The sequence below is a fragment of the Lissotriton helveticus genome, chromosome 5_1 (genome assembly GCF_964261635.1).
Source record: "Lissotriton helveticus chromosome 5_1, aLisHel1.1, whole genome shotgun sequence".
NCBI lineage: Eukaryota > Metazoa > Chordata > Amphibia > Caudata > Salamandridae > Lissotriton > Lissotriton helveticus.
In genome coordinates, this window is record NC_136065.1 from 1,166,009,281 (window position 1) to 1,166,024,881 (window position 15,601).

General features: G+C 42.2%; 1 protein-coding gene across 4 annotated transcripts in view; it reads left to right on the top strand.

The window, feature by feature from the left end:
• Nucleotides 1–15,601, top strand: part of LOC144755185 (caspase-7-like) — a 237,730-nt gene that overhangs the window by 164,918 nt on the left and 57,211 nt on the right. For all 4 annotated transcript variants that reach the window (XM_078643846.1, XM_078643849.1, XM_078643845.1 and 1 more), the window contains exon 6: nucleotides 6,694–6,832. In XM_078643846.1, coding sequence (XP_078499972.1) covers nucleotides 6,694–6,832 — 139 coding nt within the window. The remainder of the gene's footprint in view (nucleotides 1–6,693; nucleotides 6,833–15,601) is intronic.

Here is a 15,601-nt window from a genome sequence, read left to right on the forward strand (position 1 = left end):
CGCCACCGGTTATATGAATCTTCATCATCAGGACCGTCCTGAATCTCATTTGTGCTGCTAAAATTGCCCTTTTTTGTGCCGCGTTGGACACCTTCTCTCTGTGTGGTGCCACTCAGCCATGCAGCAGCGCCACCGGTTATATGAATCTTCATCATCAGGACCGTCCTGAATATCATTTGTGCTGCTAAGGTTGCCCTTTTTTGTGCCGCGTTGGACACCTTCTCTCTGTGTGGTGCCAAGACCATCTTTTTGCCAGGACACAAATCTTTCATCCCCCTTTTCAACAGTTTTGTTCTTCATCTTCCTTTTCCCACTAATAGTTCTAGCATGCTCGCTCTCTTCCTCTTCTAAAGACCAAAATTCTTCATTAGAAATATCTGTTGCCTTCCTTTTTTTCTGAGAACTAATCCCCAAAACTCCTTAACTGAGGATGTTACTTCATCTTGTACCATTTTTTTCAAGAGAACTCTATAATTCTCCATAAATGTTTGCTCTCCTTCCTCACACCACTGTTTACTTAAAATAACCTTTTTATATCGTACTCTTACAAACCTATATCTAACATTAATTATTAGTTCTTTAATATCAAATTACTAAGTAATAAATCTCTATATGTATGTATATATATATATATATATATATATATATATATATATATATATATATATCCATATATCCATCAATAACAAGTAACCCCTGTATTGATGGATTTGAAGCGGCTGGAGCCCAGCCGCAGGAGAGACCCAACTCGATAATGGGCCCGGTGTGGCGTCAGTAGGCGTCATGCTTCTACGGGAGGTATTGTTTGTGGGAAGAGCGGCAAGATTCAAGCTCCCCTTGAAAATGAACCCTAGCATCAACCCACTGGGGTTTTTTACTATTGAACTTATTTTGCATTTACCAAAACGGACTCACTGGAGAAATATCTATTGCAGCACTACAAAGACCAGAGGGCCACGCTATTGCTCCCGCCTACTGGGTGCTTTTCAAAAAAGTTTAACATAGTGCGCAAGACTGTCTTTGGTTTGTTGCTATCAAAATGCCATTGAGAAAGGGACAACCCGAAACGCGTCTGGCATGAGACTATGATGTGATGCAGTTTGTTCGTTTTCATTTGGATGCTACTGTTCTTCAATAAATTACCGAAGAATTGTTTACCTGTGGTCTCTCCTACAGGGGTTACTTGTTATTGATGGATATGGATATATATATATATATATATATATATATCCATACCAAAGTTTTCGTGTTGTTACCTGCAATAAGAGAAAATTTGGCGAAAACTTACCGGTTTGAGTGGCGTCTTCCACAGCAGGCGACTCTTGTGTGTTGGATGTTAGCGGCTTGCCTGAGCCGCGGGAGACTCCCCGGTGCTGTTCCAGCATCCCAGCGAGTTCGTCAAGCGGCGAACTGGCCTTTGGAAACGGGTGCCAGTTATTGTGGGGAAATTCAGCAGCACGAGTAACTACAAACTTTGCCACAAATCCACTTGGATAAAACTTTTATTAATTGCAAGCAATGAGATGCCGCTCACTGAAGCAGAACGACGTGCACCACAACTACCAGCAGGCCATTGTTTTGGCCACGCCCACAGAGGCGGAGTAAGTTGAATAATATAGGTTGCCGCCTAAAAGTGCATCTGCATTGACTTTGATCCCAGATCCCCTGAAGAAGTGTTCTTAAACATGAAACGCGTTGGGAGGGAATTGATCATCCTGTGAGCTGGTCCCTGGTTCCGTGTTGTTACCTGCAATAAAAGAAAATTTGGCGAAAACTTACCGGTTTGAGTGGCGTCTTCCACAGCAGGCGACTCTTGTGTGTTGGATGTTAGCGGCTTGCCTGAGCCGCGGAAGACTCCCCGGTGCTGTTCCAGCATCCCAGCGAGTTCGTCAAGCGGCGAACTGGCCTTTGGAAACGGGTGCCAGTTATTGTGGGGAAATTCAGCAGCACGAGTAACTACAAACTTTGCCACAAATCCACTTGGATAAAACTTTTATTAATTGCAAGCAATGAGATGCCGCTCACTGAAGCAGAACGACGTGCACCACAACTACCAGCAGGCCATTGTTTTGGCCACGCCCACAGAGGCGGAGTAAGTTGAATAATATAGGTTGCCGCCTAAAAGTGCATCTGCATTGACTTTGATCCCAGATCCCCTGAAGAAGTGTTCTTAAACATGAAACGCGTTGGGAGGGAATTGATCATCCTGTGAGCTGGTCCCTGGTTCCGTGTTGTTACCTGCAATAAAAGAAAATTTGGCGAAAACTTACCGGTTTGAGTGGCGTCTTCCACAGCAGGCGACTCTTGTGTGTTGGATATATATATATATATATATATATATGTATTCACTGAAAAAACATAGGTTTCAGGCCTTATATAGTTAGGAATTAGTATTTAAAATACCTTTGAAATTCACTGAAAAAACCATAGGTTTCAGGAGTTATATAGTTAGGAATTAGCTTTTAAAAAAACCTTTGAAATTCACTCAAAAAACTATAAGTTTTAGTGGTGTTATAGTTAGCTGGACATTTTACTCATAAAAAACCATTGAAATTGCTCCTATATAGTTAGTTGTACTAACTATATATGCGCACCCGCAATCCACTGCTGATGATGTCACATATTAGATCATTCATGACATGGTTAGTGACATCACTGATGACATCTCAAATGGCATCACTGATGACATCACTGATGACATCATCCAGTGAATGTGGTTTGCTTCGTTATTTAAATATGCATTATATATAGCAATTTGCATTGAAGAATAAGTGGATATATATAAATAAATATTTGGATGGAGGATTTAGTAGCAGTGTAATTGACTGTTTACTTGACCAATTTATAATGTCTCACTAAATATAGTGGATAGTGACTAAACTGTGTGAATATCTGTATCACTTTGTCAGTTGTTGTGTAAACTGATTCTACAGTTGGTTACTAGCTATGTGAAAGTCTATATTAGTTATTGATTAGTTAACTGAGTATTTGTATGGGAGTGTGAAAGTGTGTGTGGTTCGGTGGGGGGGGTGTGACTGTCCAAAGATGTGTGAATAGTTGATTCAGTAGATATATGAAGTTAAAACTACATGTTCTAACAGTTGTTTGGGTGAGTGAATAACTTTATGGGTGTGGTGATGAGCAAATATGTTTCTCAATGGTACAGGTCCATCAAACTAGAAAAATAAAAGGCAGTGTATGTGTCAGTTGTTGTATATAAATAAGTATACATAAGACACAATGATTGTGTGAGTGACTATATGGATAACTGTATACTTGTAATAATGATTTTATAATTCACTAAGTATAACTTACTATCTAAATGAATAGAAGAAGTGGTGTTTGTATAAGTGTTTTGCTAAGTAAATATGTAAGTATGATCCATTGTTTGCATAAGTGAGTAGGATGACTTCATATGTCAATAGGATGCGTGCTGTTGTTTAATGTCGATATAGACATATAAGTATTTTTGATAGTGTTCTATTGTTCATTGACAGCATGTATGAGTGAATCCATAGGTAAGTGATTAGATGTGTGTATGCATCTATGAATCACTGAGTGGATTTTTAGATACTTGTATTGCTGTGACAATGGATTTAAATATGATACTCTGTATTTTACAAAGAGTGATGAAAAATTGTAATAGTGTATGAAAAGGTGTATGTGATTGTCACGTGGATGATGTCATCAGTTATGTCATCAGTGATGTCATTTGAGATGTCACCAGTGATGTCACTGACCATGTCATGAATGATCTAATATGTGACATCATCAGCAGTGGACTGCGGGTGCGCGAAATATAGTTAGTACAACTAACTATATAGGAGCAATTTCAATGTTTTTTTTATGAGTAAAATGTCCAGCTAACTATAACACCACTAAAACTTATAGTTTTTTTAGTGAATTTCAAAGGTTTTTTAAAAGCTAATTCCTAACTATATAACTCCTGAAACCTATGGTTTTTTCAGTGAATTTCAAAGGTTTTTTAAATGCTAATTCCTATGGTTTTTCAGTGAATTTGCAAGGTTTTTTAAATGCTAATTCCTAACTATATAAGGCCTGAAACCTATGGTTTTGTCAGTGAATTTCAAAGGTTTTTTAAATGCTAATTCCTAACTATATAAGGCCTGAAACCTATGGTTTTTTCAGTGAATTCGCAAGGTTTTTTAAATGCTAATTCCTAACTATATAAGGCTTGAGAACCTATGGTTTTTTCATTGAATTCGCAAGGTTTTTTAAATGCTAATTCTATTAGCGGATAACGTTTTTATATATTAAAACATTTTTTAAATCTCAAATGCCTGCTTTGCTAACAGAGTTTTTAAGCACAGGCTCTTTTGTCTCTGGTGGCCATCTTGGGAGACTGCATATCAGAATTTTTTTAATGAAATATAAGAGGATTTGAGAAGTCACTCAAAATGTGCCCTAATTTTTCTTTCTTCAGCACTAATCATAATTTCTATGGCAAAATGAACCCCCTCATTTTGTTCCTTTGCAAATTAAATGTTTTAAGTGTTAACACTTTATTCCAATCAAGATGACTTCAGGTGTGCCATACTTATGTCATAAGTAAGACTGTTAGCGCTCCAGTTGTTCTTTAGAACACTCTGGGACATTCTGTCATTGGGCTATATTTGGGCTACATCTGGCTGATATTTGGGCTACATTTGTTTATTTTCTGTCTCTGGTGGCCATCTTTGGGCTACATTGGGCTACATTGGGCTACATTGGGCTACATTTGGGCTTTAACATATATATAGCCCAATGTAGCCCAATATATATTTTTTCAAAGTTAATTTTCGTAAAAACTACTGGAGCACATATCTTGAGACATAGCAAAGGCACATCGGGCTACCAGTCCCTACAATTTTGCCAAGTTTGGTGGAAAACCATTCAGCCGTTCGGGCTAAAAGTGAGTCCAACCGCCCTATGGAAATTAACATGGGGAAAACACGTTTTGGGACCCCCCTTTTATCTCGCCCCCGCTTGACGAATCCCCCCCAAACTTTCAGGGAAGGACCGGAGCGCCGCGAGGCAAAGTTAAGGAAAATTTCAGGAAGATTCCTCAACCGGCGCCAAAGTTATTCCCAATAGGTAATATATATATATATAATATTTTTTTTTTCTCACTTTCATCCGTAATTATCTAAGAGCTCTGAAATTTCGTTCGTCTCAGGGTTGCCAAGACCTATGTCTCTATAGCACCTGTAAACAAGATGGTCCTCATAGTACTACAACGCTGCCGCGTAGAGTACCTTGCGCAACATCACGAATTTACAGATTGCCGATAGTTACTTCTCTTTACAAGACTGCTGAGACTGAGACCCTTGTCTCGGAGCAATTCGTAACACTAAAATGGCCACACGTTATGTAATGACGCTATCACGTACACATACGCTACAAATCAATCCACTATGAAGGCCCGCCTGTACCCGCACTCATGTGCCGACAGCCACACAATAGAACAAAGCCCTCGCACCGCTATGCTGCCTCAAGGTAAAATTTGAAACGTAAGACCTTCCCGTTCAACTCCCCTCGCTTCACGATATGAGAACAAGGGAATTCTTTATTCCTATTATTTTTTATTAAACCATTAAAAGCTGTGCAGATCAACACAACGAAGCTCAACAAATTGGAAAACACAAAACCCATTAAAATTAAATAAATCCCATAAATTGAGATCCGAACAAAAGACAACAGTTCTGAACTATAAGATTTGTAAAGAAACATCTAGAGAATAACAAAGCTTTCCATCTGTAAAATACTTCTGACATTTTAATCATTATAAATAAATGCTAACAGATATTTAACTCAAGTGGGAGCAGCGAATAAAAGAGAAACATGGCTGCTGGGCTTTGGTTTATATAGACTGTAGCTGAGTTCTAATTCTGGAATTTTAAGTATGGTTTGTGATATGGTTTAAAGTGCTGTATTTTGAAGTGGCAATAAAGGTGTATGCATTATGCATTATGCTAGCCTCCAGTCTTGACATGAAATCTGCAGCAACATGTACCCATCAAAAGAAAAAGTTATTTACTTTCTGTAATGATATTTGATGCAAAGGGCCTCATCAATATAGCTTGGTGGACAAATATATTGTCTGTCTTACCACAAGTACCATAGGATATAATATGTTTGTAATAATAGGGAAGATTACCTGTCACATTTATTACAGAGTAACCTGTCCACCAGAGTCTACATTAGGCCCTTAATCTTCCTGCTGATTCCTCGCCACCTCTATCTCCTCTTCAGTGAACTACCGCAGTGATTAATTAATAAGATTCATAGCAATGCAAACATGATATGTGTTGTGCTGATGCTCTCCTGGTTCCTCTCCACACACCTTGATGGGGTGAGAAAGAAGTACCAGAAAGTGATTCTAGTCAACCAGTTGGCACCTATATAGTCCAATGTATTTACATTCGGCGAGTAGAGCCCTGGTTGGAGCAGCGTGGTGCAATCTGACGATAGCGGAGAGCTATTAGAGGGGAAAAAGTTTCCAGAGCCAGGCTAATGTCTGAAGGATATTCCAAGGTGAGGAACCTACGTGAAGATTACGTATCCCCCAGAAATATCATTATAGAAGGTAAATAACCTTTTCTTCAGCTAAGTAGCATGCTTTTTCTTCGTTATCCGACCGATTGATTATGTTTCTCTCAATTAAGATTGTCCTATTGTTTTTTCATTGGCCAGGCTTGCAGAGGAACACAATTGGACACAGGGATAGAAGCTGATGCCGCGTCTGACAGTGACTCAGAGGATGAAGGCACCAGTCCTAAAAACAAGATTCCAGTTGAAGCGGATTTCTTGCTGGCTTATAGCACAGTGGAAGGTAATTGCAGGTTGTACTCTGTGTAAACATATCCTGTTGTTCGTTTTAAGTCCAGGGATGTGTTTTTTGTCTGTTCTTCTCTCTAAATTGACCCTTTTTGTTGGGATTCCAGCATATTAAAAAAAACATAACCTGCCATTAATCCATATAGAGTAGGGCTAGCCCTTATACCTCTCATGCTTCGTCTTACAGTATTCCACCAGGAGCTGGCCATGCCGTGGGTCAAGCGCGGTACCCTCAGAACAAACCTCAGAACCTGCTGTGGAAAACCTAAGGATGTGCACAGCAGGCTGTAGGCACAGTGCATGGGCTCTGGTCATACCCCGCACATGGCCCTAGAATCTGCAAAACCCTTTGTGCATTGCCAGTGGCCAGGAGCAGTGGACTGTGGTTGTTTTGCAGTAGGTCTAATGTAGTGAAGTTGATTCTACATACCAGTGGAATTTTAAGGCTGTTTCATGGTGGCTGGATAGACTGCACTTCCAAGCAGGTGCAAGTAGTGACAGTGTCACTCAATATTGTCATCTCCGGCACCCTCAAGAATTAAAATACTGTATAGGTGTGCAGCACCATGGATGGCTTGTCTGAGACATTTACTAAATGTGATCTATAGCATTGCTCGAAGAGCTTGCTTAATTTCCAGAAAATGTGCAAGGACTGACTAGACCAGTTAAACAAAATATTTGTAAACTATTTCGTTTTCTTTCCTTGAGAACGTTAAGCCAGATACTTTACATTTGAAAACATCTGTCAGATCTTCCTTAATTTGTAGTTGAGTCTAAATATTATGAGCAAGCTGCTGGGCAACGCCTGTAGGAAGAACTATTAGTTAATTCCTGGGAAACTAATTACTACAGAAATTATATTTGTAAAAACGTCTGAAAATCTGAAGACAGAAATAAAATTAGAATATGTTTGAATAAATCATTGCACCAACGTTATAGAAACGGTCATTGATATCCACAAATGCTGCAATTTCTTAGCCACTATCTAAGATGCAGGCGAGTGCCTACTTCCACACTCTAAGATGTGCCAAAAAACAGGCAAAGTGTAGCAGGCAAGTACAACCATGTCCTCTACACAAGCCAAGAGCACCATCTGTCGAAGGTAGACGCATCAAAAGACAAATAGAGTTATTTATTTAAAAATTGCATAGGATCTAATCTTCATTACCATCATGTGAAAGAACTTCAAGGAGACACGCTAAGATCTATTCTAAAGGGATCACTGATCTATTCGAGGCATATGTCTGAGAACCATAAACCACACATCTATATAAAAACCAGTGCCCTGGAGCACAGGTGATTCAGAACGTGAATATAAAGTTGTGAAATGTAAGATGAAGTCCTTTTATACTTCTGCGGTTTATATATATTCCACTATAGACTGAATTAGCATCTTTATTAAAAAAAATTTATTGTAATAAGGAGAGCTTGAAGGAGCAGCAGAGTGCAGTGCTTATAAAAGAGAGATAATGAGAAGTCTATAAGAAGAAGTGTGTGTATGCATAATACAATGGCAACTGTTCATATATGGTTACATCTGGGGTCTGACGTAGAGTGTAGTTGTTATACCTGATACCATTGGCGGGAGTCTCCCTTTCATTTTTTGCTGTTGTCTCCTCTGTTTTTGATATGTTTTGCTGGTTTAGATGCGTTGGGCACTGTGCCACTGCTATTCAGTGCCACAGTGCAAGTGCTCCCTATATTAATTGATGTGATAGATTAGTGACTCCATGATTGGCTTATTTGATTTACTTGTCAGACCCTAGTACAATGCACACTGTGTGCCCAGGGCCTGTACATCAAATGCTCCTGGTGGGCTTGCAGCACTGCTTGTGCCACCCACAGAGCAGCTTGTAAAGTGTGTCCAAGGCCTGCCATCGCAGAGCCTGTGTGCAGTCCAGTACTGCCATGTTGACTTGTTAAGTGCACCCACTTGCCAGCCCCTAAACCTGCCCTTTTCTACATATCAGACATCCCTAATGTAGACCTACGGGCAGGGTGCATTGTAAGTAAGAGGTAGGACATGCCCTGATGTGTGTGGCATGTCCTGAGAGTGAATTACAGCCAATTTCGTTTTTCACTATTGCATGGCTACCTGTCCCCATAGCCCAGAATGGGCAGTTTGATTATAACATCTTATAATCCTATCTGACCCAGGCAACATGGTAGAAAAAGAATGTAGTATGCCTGAACTCAGAATGATAAAATACATATCTTGGTGAAGTTGGTTTTAACATACTATGTTTGAAAATACCACTTTTAGAAAGTGGGTATTTTCTTGCCTAACCATCCAGCCTGCCTCTGCTAGGTTGTGTATTGCATGTCTGGTTTGTGAGTGACAGGAGGGCTTGGACTCCAGTAGTCTGATGAGACAGGGCTGGGCTGAATAGGACCTTGACTGAATAGAGAGTGGGGGAGTAGATTTCCTTTCAGTGCCCCCAGCCTTCATAGAATAGAGAGTAGGGAGAGGAGATTTCCTTTCAGCTATCTGGGCCAGGTCTGCTTTCAACAATGCTGTCTCCACCTCCTGCCAGGATGCTGCACAAAACTGGTTTCGGCTAGGTACAGGCACCCTCTGCCTTCGGAGGACAAAGGATTTACTAGTATAAATATTAGCGTCCAGACCCCAAGACTTTAGATCACTTCTGGGAATCAAGACGGACCTTTGCAAAGGGGAAGTAACCAAGGAAGTTGAAGGATTTGTCTGCCCCTGTGCCAGTGTGCTATTGTCTGGCATTGGCCTGCAGTGGTTACTTTATTACCAATGAAAGGAGAAGGAACTTTTATTGAACTTTCATCATCTTGAAGAACAATCTCCAAGGGCTTGAACTGTGCTTGCCGCCTGCTGAAGTCTCAGGGATACAAGACTTCACCACCAGCTCGCCTGAATTCCCTTGCTGGGGATTCTGTCTGCAGAAGCTTGCGTATTGTTGGGAGCTGGATGCACGACTCAATGAGAAGAAGCGGGTCTTCGTCACAGCGGTTTGTCATCGCATCACCGGAGAAACATGTCGGCACCGCAAGTGTCGTGATCGCATCACCGGAGAAGCGTGTCGCAGGGGCTGTCGCGGCTCAGAAGTTACAGCGTTCGCCACACAGGTGTCGGGCGTCCACGCATCGCCTTCACGTCATCACATCGCATCAAGGCCGCCATCTACTCACATCGTACTGGATCGTCGCAACGCATCGAATCGCCATTTTGACGCATCGTAACCGGAATGCAGTAAGAGATTGACGCATCACCTCCTCTCCGGTAAGGAACAGATGCATCTAATACTTCGGGCAAGCACTGAGAAACAGAATCATCGCATCCCCTGAAGCAAGGAACTGGCGCATCAACCTCCCTGCGACCCTTTTGTTTGGTTTGCGTTACGCATTTAAGGTACTTTTGTGAGAAACGTGTTGCATTTACCGTCAACTTGAACTAAGCTATTTCTACCATCTTTAAGTCTATTTTTGATTACAGTATTGTGGATTTTTGTTGTTTTGTTCTTATGTTAAGTCTATATAAAGAATACTTATTTTTATAAAACCCTGTGTGGTGTCCATATGTAGTGTTTTGACTGTATTACTGTATGTGTTCACAAATGCTTTACAAACTGCCTCTGGGATAAGCCTGCCTGCTCATGCCAGGCTACCAAGGGGGTGAGCCGGGGTTATTTAGGAGTGTAGCCCCCATACCCTGACTAGAAGCAAGGGTCCCTACTTGGTCAAAGGTACCTACCTCTGCCAACTAGAGACCCCCATTCTAACAGTAGTGGTAACAAACAATCTTGTGATTGGTAAAGGAGGTGGGATTACCACCAATAGAAAATCATCCAATGGAATTCCCTCCAACAAACATAGGATAATGGTCATTTGTTGATTGGTTTATTCATTACGTGGGTCTAGATTAATTGGCAGCAGAAGTGACAATTTATTAATAAAATTCATCAACCAGCATTAGCATAAATATTAGTACAGATATGAACATTCTTAATGCCTTGGTTAGAGTTTGATGGATTGCAGGAATTCCGTCACAAAAGAAGCAAATGTCCCATCTGCCCTATTCAGAGTCTATAGGGCCTCTATGCCTTCTACATGTGAGGCAGATATGGCATCCACCATTTTTTGGCAGATGTCCCAAATTCTCCAAACTCTAAATAAGGCCCATAGTTCTTTAGGTACATCCTCAAGAAGAAGGGCTTTGTGTGTTCCAGACAGTGTGTTCCTGAGTTCTCCAGGTGGGCGATTCAAATTTGAAGGAGTTTGACATGACAAGGAATAATTCAGAGTTTTGAATTTGTTTTTATTTTTATGACTTATAGAAAGAGACTGGATGCTTCTAGTGTTGTTTCTTAAACCCTGATATGGAGTTTGTTTTCAGGTAGCTATGCTTGGTGAGATACAGAGCTTTGCTGTGATGCACCCCAGATTGAAGTTGATTCTGGCTTCAGTTTCTTTGATACTTTGGTCAGGTGTGTTGCTGTTAGATTAGCTCTGAAAGAAGCTAGAGAAGGCATTGGTAGGTCATCTAAAGAATGGTCACTGGCTGAGCATGCAACTTGAGCTTGGGCAGTTGCTTTGAAATCATTGAGGTTAGCGTTATCCAAGAAGAAGTATTTGAAAACTAGAACGTATTTGTCAGTTTAGAGAGATGTGTGGTCACTGGGGGTGAATTTTGTAATCTTCTGGTCAGTGATGATGCTGAGTACTTGTGCGAAAGGATCCCATGTTGGGGAAATGCATCAATTTGATAGCTTCTCTGGCTATTTTTGGAATGAAGTAATAGGTCTGGTAGGGAAAATGTATTCTATTTTGTCAATCAGTGAAGGTTGGGTGATCTAAACAAGCCTATTTTTACAAAACTAATATTGGCAATCGGCAGTGGTGGCCGGCATGGCTCGTGGGTGGTGGGTGCATGGGGATGGTTGCGGGTGTGGGGAGGTAGTGTGAGGATGCGCATAATAAAATAAAAAGATTTACTTACCTTCCATCTGGTCCTCCGCCTTTGCTCCTGAGGAAACAGAAAGCAAAGCCAGGTCCCACTGACCAATCACAACACTGCAATTCAGCTTTGTGATTAGTAGGCACCCAGGCTTCTCTGACCAATCACAATGCTGCAATGCAGCGTTGTGATTGGTTTTAACCATCCTGGTTTGACGCTCAATCAGGGAATGGGGGCTTGGGTATATTCTCCATGCAGGCTGTAATGCAGCCTGCGTGGAGAACTGGGAAAGTGTGCATAACTAGTTCGGGCGGCCCCAGAGGGTCGACCAGTCATTGTGCATGTAGGAGTGGGCAAACCACACCTCCCCTGCTCCATGAGCAGAGCAGCCCCGCCCACCTGCCTGCCCATAAAAGGAAGGAAACATAAAATGATAATAAGTAAAAGTCATTATCATTTAATGTTTCTACTTCTCACACTACCTGAAAGCATTGGGGCGACCACTGGCAATGGGAAGGAGAAAACAATTTCAAGTCTTGTCCATGCTCATCCTGATAGAGATTTTGAGGACAATTGTATTTAGTGTTCCAGACAAGTCACGCAGCATTAATAGACATACATCAATCTTCTGAAATGTTCATTGGATGTCATAAAGGATTTCAAGGGTTGCTGTTTCCGTGCTGCATTTTGGGCATAAGGCAGATTAGAAGCTGTTCAGTAAGTCATTTTTGGAGATGTGAGCTAGAGGGTGTAAAGATGCTACTTTGTGTATGGTCTGCCTATAAACAGTGTTATTAACAGAGGGTAGGACAACCCCTTGTGCTTTGAGGGTCAAACACCCCAGAGGGTGTACAACCTTTACAACGCAACTTTTACCACGCAGTGCCTTTACGATGCAACTTTTACAACGCAAACCATTACAACGCATTGCGCTGGGGGGCGCTCTAGGATAGGGAATATATTTAATTTACTATCCAAGACCTTCCCTACTATCAACGGGGACTGGAATTGGAATAGTAAATTAAATAATTCACTATCCAACACCCAAAAGCACTATGCGTTGTAATGGTATTCGTTGTAAATACCGCGTTGTAAAGGCATGCGATGTAAAGTATGCGTTGTAACGTCATACATCCACCCCAGAGTGCTCCTAGATCGTGTATATTGCTACCTGCTTAAGATAATCTTTTTGTGGACATAATATTATTAGTCAGCTGTAATCTTGGATACCCTAGTGCATGGACAGACAATAAAGTTGCACAGCTTAGTGGTTCAGTAAATGAAATGCGAAAGTGAACAGAGGACAATCTGTAACTTGTAGATGCGGGTGTACGATTTGCAGGACTATGACCAAATTTGTCTCAGGGCATCTTCACCCAGGTTATCAGAGTGAGGAAATGCAGAGAGGAGTTGCACTTTTGCATTGCTTGTTAACATATCTGTGCTCTAAAGCAGGTGAGAAAGGCATTCTGAAAACCGAGTTCTATGAAGTCTGTCATGAGTAACCAAACAAGGACTAGCACTGGCCACCTCCGAATGCCCTGTAATGTGCCTGCCATTATTTCTTGTTGTGAAGATTCCATTCTGGATTTAGATGTCTCCATCCAGGTCTATTGTGTTGACTGCTCTGGTTCTGTAAGCGGTGGTGATCTCTATTCTCATGAGATTCCAAGAACAAGAAATTCTAGGGCAGACATCTTCAAACATTTTTGTCTGAGCCCACTAAGCAAAATGTTTTGAAGTTGTTAAATATATGGATTGAGTGAGTGACAGGGCACACCTGAGTTCACAGAGCTAGTCTTATGAGATCTTTTCAGGGCTACTTTTCTGTTGCTCATAATGCATATTAAATGTGTTAGAAATTGGCTTGTAGGTTGGCTGGGGTATGAGCCTGAGTCAACTAGCAACTACAATCCCTGTCAGGGTAAGAGGCAGGCAAACCCTTAGGGAATTTGGCACAGAGCAGGAGGCTTAACTTTAGAGGCAATATGTAAAGTATTTGTGTGACACTCCAAACAGTAAAACAGTGAACACACCACACAAAAACATTCCACACCAGGTTAGAAATTTTTAACTTAATTTAATAATAAAGCAAGACCAAAATAACAAAAATTCAATAAGTAGAACTAGAGATATGAATTTTTAAAGAATAAACTGTAAAATACCACTTAGAAGCAGTATGTGCTTACTTTGAAAATCTAGTTGCGCCGGACTGGGACAAAGTCAAAAGTTCAGGCTGACGCGATGAAGTGAGGGACAGCTACATGGACCCAGCAAGGCCAATTTAACAAAAGTACCTTAATCCTGATTGCGTCGACGTCAAGGATGCAGGGTGCAGCTAAGGTGATGCATAGGTGTCGATCCATGTATCTGCAGCGATGCACCAGTCCTGATCTGCGATGCAGCGGTGATTCACCGGCTACAGTCAGCAGTGAGCTGCAATGTGGAGATTCATCGTCAAGGCGGCAATCGATGGGGGTGCAAGGACCTTAGGCCGTTCTAGGCATCATGCAGTGGTGGTTCCTAAGGTGATGTGTCGGGTCCCATCCACACAACAAGGCAATGTGCCAGTTCTGGTCCATGTAATAGAGGCTCTGTCCCACACGACAGCTGATGCATCTGTTCTACAGAAAATGCATCTGTTCTGCTGAAGCAAACACCTTAGCGGTACAAAAGGGGGTGGTGATGGACGGAGCATCTGAACCAATCAAAACACTCACACCCAGTCAACAGATCTGGGTCTAATCCATCACCGTTCTTTAGCCCACTCTGCCACCCCAGTTTAGACATGTCCATATGCAAATCAGTCCAACCCTGTGCCTCATGGGAACAGTCCAGCCTGAACTGCCAAGCCGTGCCTTCCCTGGACCGGATTCAAGCTTCCTAGGAACGGTTTCTGGCATTACAGCCGTCTTCAGCCAGGCTTGCTTGAATCCAGTGGCAAAGTGAGCAAGGGACTCACGTCTGAGCATACCCTGCCAACTTATGGCGAACAAAGCGGTACAAAAGGGGGTGGTGATGGACGGAGCATCTGAACCAATCAAACACTCACACCCAGTCAACAGATCTGGGTTTAATCCATCACCATTTTTTAGAGCACACTGCCACCCCAGTTTAGACATGGCCATATGCAAATCAGTCTGACCCTGTGCCTCATGGGAACAGTCCAGCCCGAACTGCCAAGCCACGCCTTCCCTGGACCGGATTCAAGCTTCCTAGGACCGGTTTCTGGCAAACACCTTAGGCCCACTTCCAAGGGTCCAGGACTGCGGTGGAACCACTTGGCAGGGGAGACTCACAGATAGTAGAATCACCATGCAGAAGCAGGGTGGCTGGAAGTCTTTTATGTCCCTGAGACGTCAGATCAGGAGGCCAGCCAGCTAGCCCTTGGAGTCACTCTGGGTTCAAGTGATGGAGGTCAAGTCCTTCTCACCCAGGCAGGAGAACAGCAGGCAGCTGGGCAGCACAACAAGTCAGGAGATCAGCAAAGTAGAAGCCCAGAAGAGTGGCAATCATTTGGCAGCACAGCAGTCCTTCTTGCTGGCCGTCATCACAGGTCCAGGAGTGCACTGAAGTGGTTGTGTCTGAGGTCCAGTGCTTATACCCAGTGGTGCCTTTGAAGTGGAGGAGACTTCAAAAGCATGCCACAGATGTCCTCTCCTCCTGCCCTGGCTCTAGACTCACTACGGGGGGTATGCAGCCCTTTGAGTGTGGACAGGACACAGTCTATTTAGGCGTAAGTGAGGCTGTGCCCAGCTCCTCCATCATATGCTACTTGAAATGGCCCATTGAGATACACCTAAACTTCCATTGGGTGAGGCTGCCTATGAGGAATAC